Source organism: Entelurus aequoreus, linkage group LG04 (genome assembly GCF_033978785.1).
Source record: "Entelurus aequoreus isolate RoL-2023_Sb linkage group LG04, RoL_Eaeq_v1.1, whole genome shotgun sequence".
Taxonomy (NCBI): domain Eukaryota; kingdom Metazoa; phylum Chordata; class Actinopteri; order Syngnathiformes; family Syngnathidae; genus Entelurus; species Entelurus aequoreus.
In genome coordinates this window covers 14,579,957-14,595,733 of record NC_084734.1, presented here as the reverse complement: position 1 = coordinate 14,595,733, position 15,777 = coordinate 14,579,957, and the positions used below count along the sequence as shown (strand labels likewise).

General features: G+C 38.6%; 1 protein-coding gene across 2 annotated transcripts in view; it reads left to right on the top strand.

Annotated features, from left to right (window-relative positions):
- The window catches only part of kdrl (kinase insert domain receptor like), a 234,004-nt gene that overhangs the window by 192,191 nt on the left and 26,036 nt on the right, over positions 1-15,777 (top strand). For both annotated transcript variants that reach the window (XM_062044282.1, XM_062044281.1), the window contains one exon: positions 10,875-10,980. In XM_062044282.1, coding sequence (XP_061900266.1) covers positions 10,875-10,980 — 106 coding nt within the window. The remainder of the gene's footprint in view (positions 1-10,874; positions 10,981-15,777) is intronic.

Here is a 15,777-nt window from a genome sequence, read left to right as displayed (position 1 = left end):
GACTTGACTGGTCTGCTGAGAGATAAATTGCTGCGGTATGTAGCGGCTTATTCTAGTGCAGGGGTCGGCAACCCGCGGCTCTAGAGCCGCATGCGGCTCTTTAGCGCCGCCCTAGTGGCTCTCTGAAACTTTTTTAAAAATGTATGAAAAATGTAAAAAGATGAGGGGAAAAAAATTTATTTTTTGTTTTAATATGGTTTCTGTAGGAGGACAAACGTGACACAAACCTCCCTAATTGTTATAAATCACACTGTTTGTATTAAACATGCGAGTATTTGGCAAGCGCCGTTTTGTCCTACTAATTTTGGCGGTCCTTGAACTCACCTTAGTTGTTACATGTATAACTTTCTCCGACTTTCTAGGACGTGTTTTATGCCACTTCTTTTTCTGTCTCATTTTGTCCACCACACTTTTAACGTTGGGCGTGAATGCACAAAGGTGAGTTTTGTTAATGTTATTGACTTGTGTGGAGTGCTAATCAGACATATTTGCTCACTGCATGACTGCAAGCTAATCGATGCTAACATGCTATTTAGGCTAGCTATATGTACATATTGCATCATTATGCCTCATTTGTAGCTATATTTCAGCTCATTTAGTTTCCTTTAAGTCATCTCAATTCTATGTGTATCTCATGACACACTATTTGTATGTAATATGGCTTTTAATTTGTTGCGGCTCGCAAGCTAATCGATGCTAACATGCTATTTAGGCTAGCTATATGTACATATTGCATCATTATGCCTCATTTGTAGCTATATTTGAGCTCATTTAGTTTCCTTTAAGTCATCTCAATTCTATGTATATCTCATGACACACTATTTGTATGTAATATGGCTTTTAATTTGTTGCGGCTCTAGACAAATTTGTTTTTGTATTTTTGCTCCAATATGGCTCTTTCAACATTTTGGGTTGCCGACCCCTGTTCTAGTGGGAGTACAATAAATCGGACACTCACTTCCCATCTGCACCGCAAAAACTGCAATCTAAGTAAGATTAAATATCTCAAATAAGGGTGATATTTGCTTATTTTCTGTCTGATTAGATAATTCTTCTCACTAAATTGTATATTAGAGTGTTTTACTTGTTTTAAGTGTTTTGGTCCTAAGTGATCTCAGTAAGATATTACAGCTTGTTGCTGAGATTTGATGACCTATATTGAGTAAAACATGCTTGAAACTAGAATATCAACTGTTGCAAAGCTGTGTCATCAACACTCACAAGTATAAAACTGCTTTTTTAAAGTAATCATTTCTTATTTCAAGCATGTAAAAAAAAAAAAATCATGATTTTGACACAAATGTGTCTCATAATTAAAACCGATGACAGCCAAATTGACTTTGCTGTTTTATTTTCAATGACACAATAAAACATATGTACTCATATAGTGGTACAGTCGGCACAGTACAGCAAACTGACAGTTAATATTTAAACATTTCAAACTAATTTGAACAGAAATAGTTGATGCACATTCAGATAAATTCTTCTAAATTACAATTAAACATTTTTTGGCCGGGGGTCCGGGCTGTATATATGCGCACTAATTGACTGAAAGAGCACGCACTTGGCGCGATGATGTCATGTTATCCATGGAAAAATGCATTTTTAGACCATATGATTTGCCTGAGCGGCTAGGAGACCCCGAGAGTAACAAACGGTTGCCTTGTTGCCTTTCCATTAAGAACAATAAATGAGTTTTTAGTATAAGTTTGCTGGTTTCAAGAAATGTAATGCCGAGCGCATATCATTATGTCAAGATAATGGCACTAGCATTTACTTCATTTAAGAATATTTTTCAACATATTGAGCAAAAAGGTCTCTTTTATTTTTCTACCAAGAAAAGTGCACTTGTTTATAGAGAGAATATTCTTATTTTAAGGTATTTTTGGCTTCATTGAGGTTAGCTAATTTTGCTTGTTTTGGAAAGTCTTGACAAGCCGAATTTTCTTATTCTATTGGCAGATAATTTTGCTTAGTTCAAATAAAATACCCCTCATTTTTGTATATTTTTTTCTTGTTTTTGAACTCTGACTTTTTGCAGTGTGCGGCCAGCTATAATTCATCATTATGGTCCTGCCAAGAAATGCGCTTCACATTTTGCAGTCAAACAGGCTCTAAATGGTTTGCATTGGAGTCGGCTTGTACGGTATACCGGTACTAGTATAGTATCGCGGTACCAAATAATCAAAAATTGTACTATACTCTGTTTAAAAAGTACCGGTTCCCAAATATATATATATATTTTTTTTTAACGGGCATGAGGGTGCGTCGTCACGTCGTGACATAGCTGGTTTTACTAGCAGAGGAGCGTGTTCGGCAGCGCACACACACGGAGTACTTACAAGCAGACACAGTGTGGGGACAGAAAAGGGAGAATGGATGCATTTTGGCTTAAAAAGTAACAATAAAGGTGAATTTATAACACTGAAACACCCTCAGGAAGAGGTGCTTTAAGACATGGCTCGCTAGCTAGCAGCTAACATCCATCTAAAATCACTAATCCTCGTCTTCATGGCGACAAATAAAGTGAATTTTGTACAAGTATCATTATCACTGGAGGACGAGGATTAGCTAAACATGCTTCACTACACACCGTAGGAGGATACAACAGCTCACCGGCGTCACAATGTAAACAAACGCCATGGGTGGATCTACACCTGACATCTACTGTAATGATACCAAGTACAGGAGCGTATCTAGTTGATACTACTATGATTAAATCTATATTTTTCCTTTTTTCAACATGTATATTATGTTAATAAACTCAGTAAATATGTCCCTGGACACATGAGGACTTTGAATATGACCAATGTATGATCCTGTAACTACTTGGTATCGGATCGATACCTAAATGTGTGGTATCATCCAAAACTAATGTAAAGTATCAAAGAAGAGAAGAATAAGTGATTATTACATTTTAACAGAAGTGTAGATAGAACGTGTTGAAACAGAAAATAAGCAGATATTAACAGTAAATGAACAAGTAGATTAATAATGCATTTATACAGTTTGTCCTTTATGATGTGTACAAAATAATAGGTGTATAAATGACACAATATGTTACTGCATACGTCAGCAGACTATTTAGGAGTCTTTGTTTGTTTACTTACTACTAAAAGACAAGTTGTCTAGTATGTTCACTATTTTATTTAAGGACTAAATTACAATAATAAACATATGTTTCATGTACCCTAAGATGTTTTGTTCAAATAAAGCCATTTTTTTGTGGTCCCCTTTATGTAGAAAAGTACCAAAAAAGGTACCGGTACCAAAATATTGGTATCGGGACAACACTACATTAAGTAAAAAAAGATATGTATCATTTTATCGAGGCATATTATTTCCAGGCTTTTGCCATTTTTACAGTTTGTCCTTTATAAGGGTGACTAAATAATAGAATGATGAATGACAGAACCTACTCAGTGGCCTAGTGGCTAGAGTGTCCGCCCTGAAATGGGTAGGTCGTGAGTTCAAACCCCGGCCGAGTCATACCAAAGACTATAAAAATGGGACCCATTACCTCCCTGCTTGGCACTCAGCATCAAGGGTTGGAATTGGGGGGTTAAATCACCAAAAAATGGGTCAAATGCAGAGAATAATTTCGCCACACCTAGTGTGTGTGTGACAATCATTGGTACTTTAACTTTTAACTTTTCAACATGACTGTACACCAGTGCACAAAGCGAGGTCCATAAAGACATGGATGACAGAGTCTGGTGTGGATGAACTTGACTGGCCTGCACAGAGTCCTGACCTCCCGATAGAACCCCTTTGGGATGAATTAGAACGCAGACTGAGAGCCAGGCCTTCTCGACCCACATCAGTGTGTGACTTTACTTTACAATATGTTACTGCATACGTCAGCAGACTAATTAGGAGTCTTTCTTTGTTTACTTACTACTAAAAGACAAGTTGTCTAGTACGTTCACTATTTTATTTAAGGACTAAATTGCAATAATAAACATATGTTTCATGTACCCTAAGGTTTTGTCCCTTGACTAAACACTACAGACTATTTCTTCACTCCAACATGCTGAATAAACTATGTTGCCAAAAGTATTTGGCCACCTGCCCTGACCCACATATGAACTTGAAGTGCCATCCCATTCCTAACCCATAGGGTTCAATATGATGTGGGTCCACCTTTTGCAGCTATTACAGCTTCATGTTTTCTGGGAAGGCTGTCCACAAGGTTGCGGAGTGTGTTTATAGGAATTTTCTACCATTCTTCCAAAAGCGCATCGGTGAGGTCACGCACTGATGTTAGTGGAGAAGGCCTGGCTCTCAGTCTGCGTTCTAATTCATCCCAAAGGGGTTCTATCGAGTTCAGGTCAGGACTCTGTGCAGGCCAGTCAAGTCCATCCACACCAGACTCTGTCATCCATGTCTTTATGGACCTTGCTTTGTGCACCGGTGCACAGTCATGTTGGAAAGTTAAGTTTCCGACCCACAATGTGTGTTAAAATCTTGATCCGTCTCTTTGCCATACCTGCCAACAACTACGGTTTTCCCATAATGGGTACGGTTTTTGATAATCCAGTGGTAAAAACTGAGGTTTCCCATTAAAAATGATTACCGTATCTTCCGGACTATAAGGCGCACTGAAAATAATTTGTTTCCCCTCAAAACTCGACAGTGCGCCTTATAACCCGGCGCGCCTAATGTACGGAATAATTCTGGTTTTGCTTACCGACCTCGAAGCATAAGACAAACGTGTTAAAGTTAAAGTACCCATGATTGTCACACAAACACTAGGTGTGGCGAAATTATTCTCTGCATTTGACCCATCACCCTCGATCACCCCCCTGGGAGGTGAGGTGAGCAGTGAGCAGCGGCGGTGGCCACGCCCGGGAATCATTTTGGTGATTTAACCCCCCAATTCCAACCCTTGATGCTGAGTGCCAAGCAGGGAGGTAATGGCTCCCATTTTTATAGTCTTTGGTATGACTCGGCCGGGGTTTGAACTCACAACCTACCCATCTCAGGGCGGACACTCTAACCACTAGGCCACTGAGTAGGTTCTGTCATTTATCATTCTATTATTTTGTCAACATTATAAAGGACAAACTGTAAAAATGGCAAAAGCCTGGAAATAATTTAGGGGAGACCGGATGCAATGGACGTCGAGTGGGTCTAGCATAATATTGTGAAAGTCCAGTCCATAGTGGATCTAACATAATATTGTGAGAGTCCAGTCCATAGTGGATCTAACATAATAATGAGAGTCCAGTCCATAGTGGATCTAACATAATAGTGTGAGAGTCCAGTCCATAGTGGATCTAACATAATAGTGTGAGAGTCCAGTCCATAGTGGATCTAACATAATAGTGTGAGAGTCCAGTCCATAGTGGATCTAACATAATAGTGAGAGTCCAGTCCATAGTGGATCTAACATAATAGTGTGAGAGTCCAGTCCATAGTGGATCTAACATAATAGTGAGAGTCCAGTCCATAGTGGATCTAACATAATAGTGAGAGTCCAGTCCATAGTGGATCTAACATAATAGTGTGAGAGTCCAGTCCATAGTGGATCTAACATAATAGTGAGTGTCCAGTCCATAGTGGATCTAACATAATAGTGTGAGAGTCCAGTCCAGGGGTCGGCAACCCAAAATGTTAAAAGAGCCATATTGGACCAAAATCACAAAAAACAAATCTGTCTGGAGCCGCAAAAAATTAAAAGCCATATTACATACAGATAGTGTGTCATGAGATATAAATTGAATTAAGAGGACTTAAAGGAAACTAAATGACCTCAAACATAGCTACAGATGAGGCATAATGCTGCAATATGTACATATAGCAGAGGTGGGACCAAGTCATTGCTTTGCAAGTCACAAGTAAGTCTCAAGTCTTTGCCCTCAAGTCTCGAGTCAAGTCCCGAGTCAAGACAGGCAAGTCCCGAGTCAAGTCCAAAGTCAAGACTGGAAAGTCTCAAGTCAAGTCACAAGTCCTGCATTTTGAGTTTCGAGTCCTTTCAAGTCCTTTTAACCACAGACTAATATTTTTTACACAGATTGTGTATGCTTTTAAACCGCTGTATTTATTTATTAAAACAAGTGCATTTGAAACAGCAGGAAAAAAAATAGTACTGACATTGCAATTCATAATAGCACTATTAACCAGTCATTTTAATAGTTTAAACAATTTTAAACATTTAACTCATTCCTTTACAGAATAAACACATTTGCAAAAACAAGTGCAACTGTACTTATTTGTACAAAAGTGTTAACATTGTATTTCCATGGCATATTGCATTGTAACTAGTTCCACAGCAGTTTCTATTCTGTTCTTACCTTATCTCATTGATCTCATCTCATACTGTATGTGTGTTTATGTGTGCGTACACATGAAAAACATAACAAATACATGAACATAACAATGAACAGAGTTGTACTTTTTAGATGTCAGGGCCCTATGCAATATGTACACATATTCTTAATATAGTATACATTTTAACTGACCTTTATTTGACTATGTTTGTCTTTTTGTAGGTGGCTAAAATATGCGGTGCTGCTGACCGCCGTCTAACGTTATGTTACTGTGTGTGATACAATGACTAACGTAACGTTATGTGTAGGTACCTCATGCAACCCTGCTTAAAAAAATCACTTGACAAAAAGTATGAATAAGGAAGCAAACTGCAGTGGACGCAACATATTGCTGTGTTTGAAATGATGTTATAACCATAGACATCTTATAAGTAGACGCAGTATTGGTTGCTGTGACGCGAGCAAATTGCATCTTGAAGTGGTGATGAGGAGCCGGCGAGCAGCCTAAACTGACAGTTGACAGGTAGAAAACAAAGATGCCGGGCTGGTGTTCAGCGTTTTCCTGCTCAAATGAGCGGACTGTTGAAAATAGGAATCGGGGGATTACTTTTCACAAGTAAGATTTAACATTAATGTACTTTTGGTTGTATTTTATGAAAATAACATTACCAGAGTTAAGAAGGAGCAAAGATCTTCAATATTTGTATGTGAAAATCACAAACAAATCTTCTGGGGGAGGATGACGCCCCTACAGGGGTTTGGTTTACAAACTTTCAGCCCCCCCTAAAACAAAATTCACCAGCCGCCACTGATTATGATGCATTCTCATTTTAGGCAAAATATAAGACAATACTTTCTTAACAGTATAATTGTAACCAGGAATAAGTCTTCAAGTAACAATATTCAAATACTAACATTGTTGGGTAAGACAGCATTTGGTTTTATTCTGAATCCAGTGAAACAGATTGGTGGTTTTAGCTGATATAAAGACTTTCAGGTGTTTATATATGTTTAAGTATTTGGCAGACGCTTTTATCCAAAGCGACATACATAAAAAATACATATATAACAATCACTGTAAACATTATCATTTAAGGGAAGAATGTAATACAAAATATCAATACAAAGTGTCAAGACAGAATAAACTCTCTGCTGCTGCAGCAACAGAGATACGGTCTATAAGATATATAGATATCTAATGTATTCATACATTGTTTATGTAGGATATACGCATGTATACATAACGTAATTATATTGTTTCTTTAACTTAAAAATAGCTGACCGTTTTTTTCCCCCTTCTCTGGGTTTATATTCCCAGTTTTGATCTCGGACGTCTGGTCACTTATAGCATATAAGAATATTCTATTACTGTTAAGCAAACTATGAATAATAAAACATGTGTCCGTTATCATAGCTACACGTATGACAAAAAAGCGCGTGAAAATGAGTGGTATTCAGTGAGGTAAAATGAATTAAATGCGCTGACAGTTCATTGCTCCTGCCAAATGAATTGCACTGAGTGGAGCGGATCACCACTCCAAGATGGCGGCCCCGCGTCTCGTCTGCGCCAGTAAGCAGTAGCGCTCGATGCTGCGTCTACTTATAAGATGTCTATGGTTATGACGTTAGCAGTGAGTTTACAGCCTCACTGATTTAACTACACAGCAAATAAAAGTCATGTTACTTAGCCAATAAACGTTAGCTTACATTCAAAACTTACCCTTCTTTGTGCAACTTCAAATGTCGAACGAAGTTGGAAGTTGTTGCGTCTCCGTCTGTAATATTCGAACTGCGTGATTTGCATACGGCAATTCGTTTTTTGTTGACCAAGTCGTAGTTTTTATACCCGAACGAAACCAACTTTGGTATAAATCTTTCTCACTGGCGCGTTGTTTGACAACTCTTGTTCATTGGTTGTCCTGCAATTTGATTGGATGAATGCTGTGTGATGAAAACAATGTAGATCTAATTTGATTGGCTGTTGTACTGAGAGCACACACGCTGACACGCAGCACACACGCTGATAGACATACACGTACACGTACAAAATGAAAGCTACGGAGCGCTCCCAAATAACTTTTTAAACTTTAGGTTTTGGGGAAAGTAGCAAGTCATGTCAAGTCAAAAGGCTCAAGTCCAAGTGAAGTCACAAGTCATTGATGTTAAAGTCTAAGTCGAGTTGCAAGTCTCTTTACATTTTGTCAAGTCGAGTCTAAAGTCATCAAATTCATGACTCGAGTCTGACTCGAGTCCAAGTCATGTGACTCGAGTCCACACCTCTGACATATAGCTAGCCTAAATAGCATGTTAGCATCGATTAGCTTGCAGTCATGCAGTGACCAAATATGTCAGATTAGCACTCCACACAAGTCAATAACATCAACAAAACTCACCTTTGTGTATTCACGCACAACGTTAAAAGTCTGGTGGACAAAATGAGACAGAAAAAGAAGTGGCATAAAACACGTCCTAGAAAGTCGGAGAAAGTTATACATGAAACAAACTAGGTGAGTTCAAGGACCGACAAAATTAGTAGGACAAAACGGCGCTCGCCAAATACTCGAATCAGTGAAGCGTGTTTAATATAAACAGTGTGATTTCTAACAATGAGGGAGGTTTGTGTCATGTTTGTCCTCCTACAGAAACCATATTAAAACAAAAAATATATTTTTTTCCGTTGTCTTTTTCCATTTTTCATACATTTTTGAAAAAGCTCCAGAGAGCCACTAGGGCGGCGCTAAAGAGCCGCATGCGGCTCTAGAGCCGCGGGTTGCCGACCCCTGGTCCAGTCCATAGTGGATCTAACATAATAGTGAGAGTCCAGTCCATAGTGGATCTAACATAATAGTGTGAGAGTCCAGTCCAAAGTGGATCTAACAAAATATTGTGAGAGTCCAGTCCATAGTGGATCTAACATAATAGTGTGAGAGTCCAGTCCATAGTGGATCTAACATAATAGTGTGAGAGTCCAGTCCATAGTGGATCTAACATAATAGTGTGAGAGACTAGTCCATAGTGGATCTAACATAATAGTGTGAGAGTCCAGTCCATAGTGGATCTAACATAATAGTGTGAGAGTCCAGTCCATAGTGGATCTAACATAATAGTGAGAGTCCAGTCCATAGTGGATCTAACATAATAGTGTGAGAGTCCAGTCCATAGTGGATCTAACATAATAGTGAGTGTCCAGTCCATAGTGGATCTAACATAATAGTGTGAGAGTCCAGTCCATAGTGGATCTAACATAATAGTGTGAGAGTCCAGTCCATAGTGGATCTAACATATTAGTGTGAGAGTCCAGTCCATAGTGGATCTAACATAATAGTGTGAGAGTCCAGTCCATAGTGGATCTAACATAATAGTGTGAGAGTCCAGTCCATAGTGAATCTAACATAATAGTGTGAGAGTCTAGTCCATAGTGGATCTAACATAATAGTGTGAGAGTCTAGTCCATAGTGGATCTAACATAATAGTGTGAGTGTCCAGTCCATAGTGGATCTAACATAATAGTGTGAGAGTCCAGTCCATAGTGGATCTAACATAATAGTGTGAGAGTCTAGTCCATAGTGGATCTAACATAATAGTGTGAGAGTCCAGTCCATAGTGGATCTAACATAATAGTGTGAGAGTCTAGTCCATAGTGGATCTAACATAATAGTGTGAGAGTCCAGTCCATAGTGGATCTAACATAATAGTGTGAGAGTCCAGTCCATAGTGGATCTAACATAATAGTGTGAGAGTCCAGTCCATAGTGGATCTAACATAATAGTGTGAGAGTCTAGTCCATAGTGGATCTAACATAATAGTGTGAGTGTCCAGTCCATAGTGGATCTAACATAATAGTGTGAGAGTCCAGTCCATAGTGGATCTAACATAATAGTGTGAGAGTCCAGTCCATAGTGGATCTAACATAATAGTGAGTGTCCAGTCCATAGTGGGGCCAGCAGGAGACCATCCCGAGCGGAGACGGGATGATGTGTGTATAAGGTAAGACATATTATCTGGGGTTTTGTTTCGCAATATTATGCAAAAGCACCTTTCTTACCTGCTAGTACCTGCTGATCTGTACTTGGGATCTGCATAAATCCTGAAAAAAATGTCCAAAAAATGTTTTGCTATCCTGGAGCATTCAAAGTTCCTTTCACTGGAACTAAGGGACCCAGCCCAACTCCTGTAAAACAACCCCACACCATCATTCCTCCGCTGACCCCTCTCTGTCAGTTTACATGGCCTACCACTTGGTGGCTGAGTTGCTGTTGTTCCCAAACTCTTCCATTTTCTTATAATAAAGCCGACGGTCGACTTTGGAATATTTAGGAGCGAGGAAATTTCACGACTGGATTTGTTGCGCAGGTGGCATCCTGTGACAGTTCCACGCTGGAAATCACTGAGAGCGGCCCATTCTTTCACAAATGTTTGTAGAAACAGTCTCCATGCCTCAGTGCTGGATTTTATACACCGGGCCAAGTGATTAGGACACCCGATTCTGATCATTTGGATGGGTGTCCAGATACTTTTGGCAATATAGTGTATTTTGGCACTATGAGGTCCCATGTTCTGGGCATGAGCGGCGCTGAGAACCTATGTGCTGTCTGCTCGCAGATATCAGACCATGTTGGACTGCTGGCAGGGGGAACCACAGGAGAGGCCCACCTTCACCGAGCTGGTTGAAAGACTGGGAGACCTGCTCCAGGCCAGCGTGCAACAGGTGAGGAACAAGCGCTGGACTTTAAAAAACCGTGTGGTACGCCGTCTACAGTACCGCACAGAAGGGAGTAGAACACTTCGGCACACATTTGACTATACCAGGGGTCGGCAACCCGCGGCTCTAGAGCCCTAGTGGCTCTCTGGAGCTTTTTCAGAAATGTATGAAAAATGGAAAAAGATGAGGGGGGGGGGAATATAATAATATGGTTTTTGTAGGAGGACAAACATGACACAAACCTCCCTAATTGTTATAAAGCACACTGTTTGTATTAAACATGCTTCACTGATTCGAGTATTTGGCCAGCGCCGTTTTGTCCTACTAATTTTGGCGGTCCTTGAACTCACCGTAGTTTGTTTACATGTAGAACTTTCTCCGACTTTCTAGAACGTGTTTTTACGCCACTTCTTTTTCTGTCTCATTTTGTCCACCAAACGTTTAACGTTGTGCATGAATGCACAAAGGTGAGTTTTGTTGATGTTATTGACTTGTGTGGAGTGCTAATCAGGCATATTTGGTCACTGCATGACTGCAAGCTAATCGATGCTAACATGCTATTTAGGCTAGCTATATGTACATATTGCATCATTATGCCTCATTTGTAGGTATATTTGAGCTCATTCAGTTTCCTTTAAGTCATCTTAATTCAATGTATATCTCATGACACACTATCTGTATGTAATATGGCTTTTGATTTTTTGCGGCTCCAGACAGATTTGTTTTTGTATTTTCGGTCCAATGGGCGAGGGCGGACCTACGTCACTTCCGCCTACCAATGCCCTAGCAGCCGGTCGCCATATTGAATTTGTTGAAAACAAACCAGCTCACAGCGAACACAGCATTGACAGAAAAAGCATTTAACGAGGTTTCACGGCATTTTAAACTGTTCTAAATGGCGTTTGATTATGTAAATAGTCTTTCCAGTGAGGCTAGGTTAAGATACGAGTTAAAATGTTCTGTAGTTGGATTAAACGACTGCCCTTACCGCCTTCCAGCAGATGCGTGGACTGATAATCCTACACAATGGCCGGACATGGAATTTGGAAATCTATACGTCTACCTCACAAGCGCACCAGGTATATTATTTCATATCTATAGAAAGCCGATTCAAATTTAAACGAAACCGGTTTTCGAAAATAGCCTATACAGGCTATAGACTATATAGCAGGGGTCACCAACGCGGTGCCCGCGGGCACCAGGTAGCCCGTAAGGACCAGATGAGTAGCCCGCTGGCCTGTTCTAAAAATAGCTCAAATAGCAGCACTTACCAGTGAGCTGCCTCTATTTTTTGAATTGTATTTATTTACCAGCAAGCTGGTCTCGCTTTGCCCGACATTTTTAATTCTAAGAGAGACAAAACTCAAATAGAATTTGAAAATCCAAGAAAATATTTTAAAGACTGGGTCTTCACTTGTTTAAATAAATTCATAATTTTTTTTACTTTGCTTCTTATAACTTTCAGAAAGACAATTTTAGAGAAAAAATACAACCTTAAAAATGATTTTAGAATTTTTAAACACATATACCTTTTTACCTTTCAAATTCCTTCCTCTTCTTTCCTGACAATTTAAATCAATGTTCAAGTACATTTATTTTTTTTATTGTAAAGAATAATAAATAAATTTTAATTTAATTCTTCATTTTAGCTTCTGTTTTTTCGACAAAGAATATTTGTGAAATATTTCTTCAAACTTATTATGATTAAAATTCAAAAAAATTATTCTGGCAAATTTAGAAAATCTGTAGAATCAAATGTGAATATTATTTCAAAGTCTTTTGAATTTCTTTTAAAATTTTTGTTCTGGAAAATCTAGAAGAAATAATGATTTGTCTTTGTTAGAAATATAGCTTGGTCCAATTTGTTATATATTCTAACAAAGTGTAGATTGGATTTTAACCTATTTAAAACATGTCATCAAAATTCTAAAATTAATCTTAATCAGGAAAAATTACTAATGATGTTCCATAAATTATTTTTTTAATTTTTTCAAAGAATCGAATTAGCTAGTTTTTCTCTTTTTTTTTCGGTTGAATTTTGAATTTTAAAGAGTCGAAATTGAAGATAAATTATGTTTCAAAATTGAATTGTCATTTTTTCGTGTTTTCTCCTCTTTTAAACCTTTCAATTAAGTGTAAATGTCATTAATTATTAATAATAACATAGAGTTAAAGGTAAATTGAGCAAATTGGCTATTTCTGGCAATTTATTTAAGTGTGTATCAAACTGGTAGCCCTTCGCATTAATCAGTACCCATGAAGTAGCTCTTGGTTTCAAAAAGGTTGGTGACCCCTGCTATATAGTATATACCGCATGTTATTTTTGTACAACAACTTCAGCTGTCGAACGTTATAAGGTACAAATTCAACAAGTACAACATTAACACGGACGGTATAGCCAAGTTGTGGTTAAGAAGGTGGATTTTTGTTCCTTATATTTACCAGAAACGAAGTGATCCGAACACACGACCCGGGACTTTGGGGGACTCCAGTGAGAACCGTCCTCGTTTTCCCGGTGTAAAGCTGCGAGCCATTTGTCTCGTCTCTGTGGGCTTTTATCACGCTTTGGCAGAACAAAATACGACCTTTGTTTTCCCTGTTTCCGGTTGTGGTTAGCACAACCAAAAACAACACAGTTTTTCGGCATTTTGGAGGCAGAATGACGGGTTTAATCAGCGTAGGTCGACAGGTTAAAGAGTAATGGCAACGGTTTGTTTTCAACGCCAGTCTGGTTGCTATGGCTCGAAGAACCCGTGTGTAGCTCAGTTGCCCGGATATCGGCCCTGCCCCATATGGCTCTTTCAACATTTTGGGTTGCCGACCCCTGGACTATACCTTCTCAAGGGACAGTACCATGGAAAGTAAACATGGATATACGTTAGAGCACACTGGTGTACCGTGAGATATTGTTTGGTGTGCCATGGGAGATTGTCATTTCACCTAATTGGGTTAAAAAAATGTTTTTTGCAAACCAGTAATTATAATCCGCAAATGTGCCGTTGTTGAGTGTCGGTGCTGTCTAGAGCTCGGCGGAGTAACCGTGTAATACTCTTCCATATCAGTAGGTGGCAGCAGGTAGCTAATTGCTTTGTAGATGTCGGGAACGACGACGATGGTTTGCTGGTAAAAAGGTATCTAACGCTTGAACCGAAAATAAACAGAAGGCGAGTGCCGCTAAGAAAAGGCATTGAAGCTTAGGGATGGCGATGCAGAACGAAGCTAAAATTGAACCCGCTGTAAAGTAAACAAAAACAAAATGCTGGACGACAGCAAAGACTTACAGCGTGTGGAGCAGACAGTGTCCACAAAGTACATGCGTACATGACAGTCAACACCAAAATATGAGCGCAAGACAAGAACTGAAACACTACACACAGGAAAACACCAAAAAAGTCCAAAAAAGTCAGGGTGTGATGTGACAGGTGGTGACAGTACACGTACTTTGAGACAAGAGCTATAGTGATGCATGCTTGGTTATGGTTTGAATTCATATCCAACAATTGCGAGAACGACTTTTTACTGTCAATATCGGCTGCTGAGTTTCATTTTTTTAATGTTTTCTGCTGGTGCCTCGGAATTTTTTCAATGAAAAAAATGTGCCTTTGCTCAGAAAAGGTTGAAAACTAAGCGTTAAGAGTACCGTATTTTTCGGACTATAAGGCGCACTTAAAATCCTTATAATTTCTCAAAAATCGACAGTGCACTTTATAACCCAGTGCGGCATAATTCTGGTTGTGGTTACCGGCCTCGAAGCAATTTTATTTGGTACGTGGTGCAATGATAAGTGTGACCAGGAGATGGCAGTCACACATAAGAGATACCTGCAGACTGCAATTTGATGGCAGTAAACAACGCCAAAACTTTAAATGTTCCATTGAGAATATAGAACATTACACACGGCGCTCAAAAATCTGTCAAAATGTTTTTGGTACGACTTTGGTAAGCTATGAAGCCGCACCGCTTGATGGATTGTCGGCGCATTAAACATACAATCCAATCCACGTTATTTGTGTAGCACATTTAAACAACAAAAATGTTTCCAAAGTGCTGCACAACAATATTAAAAACAACATTAAAATATTACGCTTAGCTCCACCAATGACTGAATAAAAACAACTACAAAAATAAATATAAAACCAAGATAAAAAACGACATAAAAATAATTATGATAAAAAACCATTTTAAAGGGTAAAACCAATTAAAACAATAAATAGAAATCAAAATGTAAAAACACAGAGGACCACACAACTCACGTTGTGTTAAAAGTCAGAGAATAAAAGTGGGTCTTAAGACGAAACCTAATACACTTCACTGTGCATCTCAGACTTTTTAACGCAAAAAAACAGTAGTAGTTTTTTCAATTTACAGTAATATGCTGTAAAGAACAACGTAAAATGTATTGTCATTTTTATTAATTTGATGGGTATTTTGCTGTAAAGTTAAGTATTTTTATTTAGAAAAAAACATGTTTGGAAAGTATGATAACATACTGTACTATTTGTTGCAATAATGGATACTATTAAAGTTTAAAAGGTATGCAATTTCAAGCAGTACATATATTTTTTCTGTCAAAATGAAAAAAATCCATTACATTTAGTGAGAAAATATTAAGTACCGTATTTTCCGGACTATAAGGCGCACTTAAAATCATTTTTTTCCTCAAAACTCGACAGTGCGCCTTATAACCCGGTGCGCCTAATGTACGGAATAATCCTGGTTTTGCTTACCGACTTCGAAGCAATTTTATTTGGTACATGGTGTAATGATAAGTGTGACCAGTAGATGGCAGTCAAACATAATGGA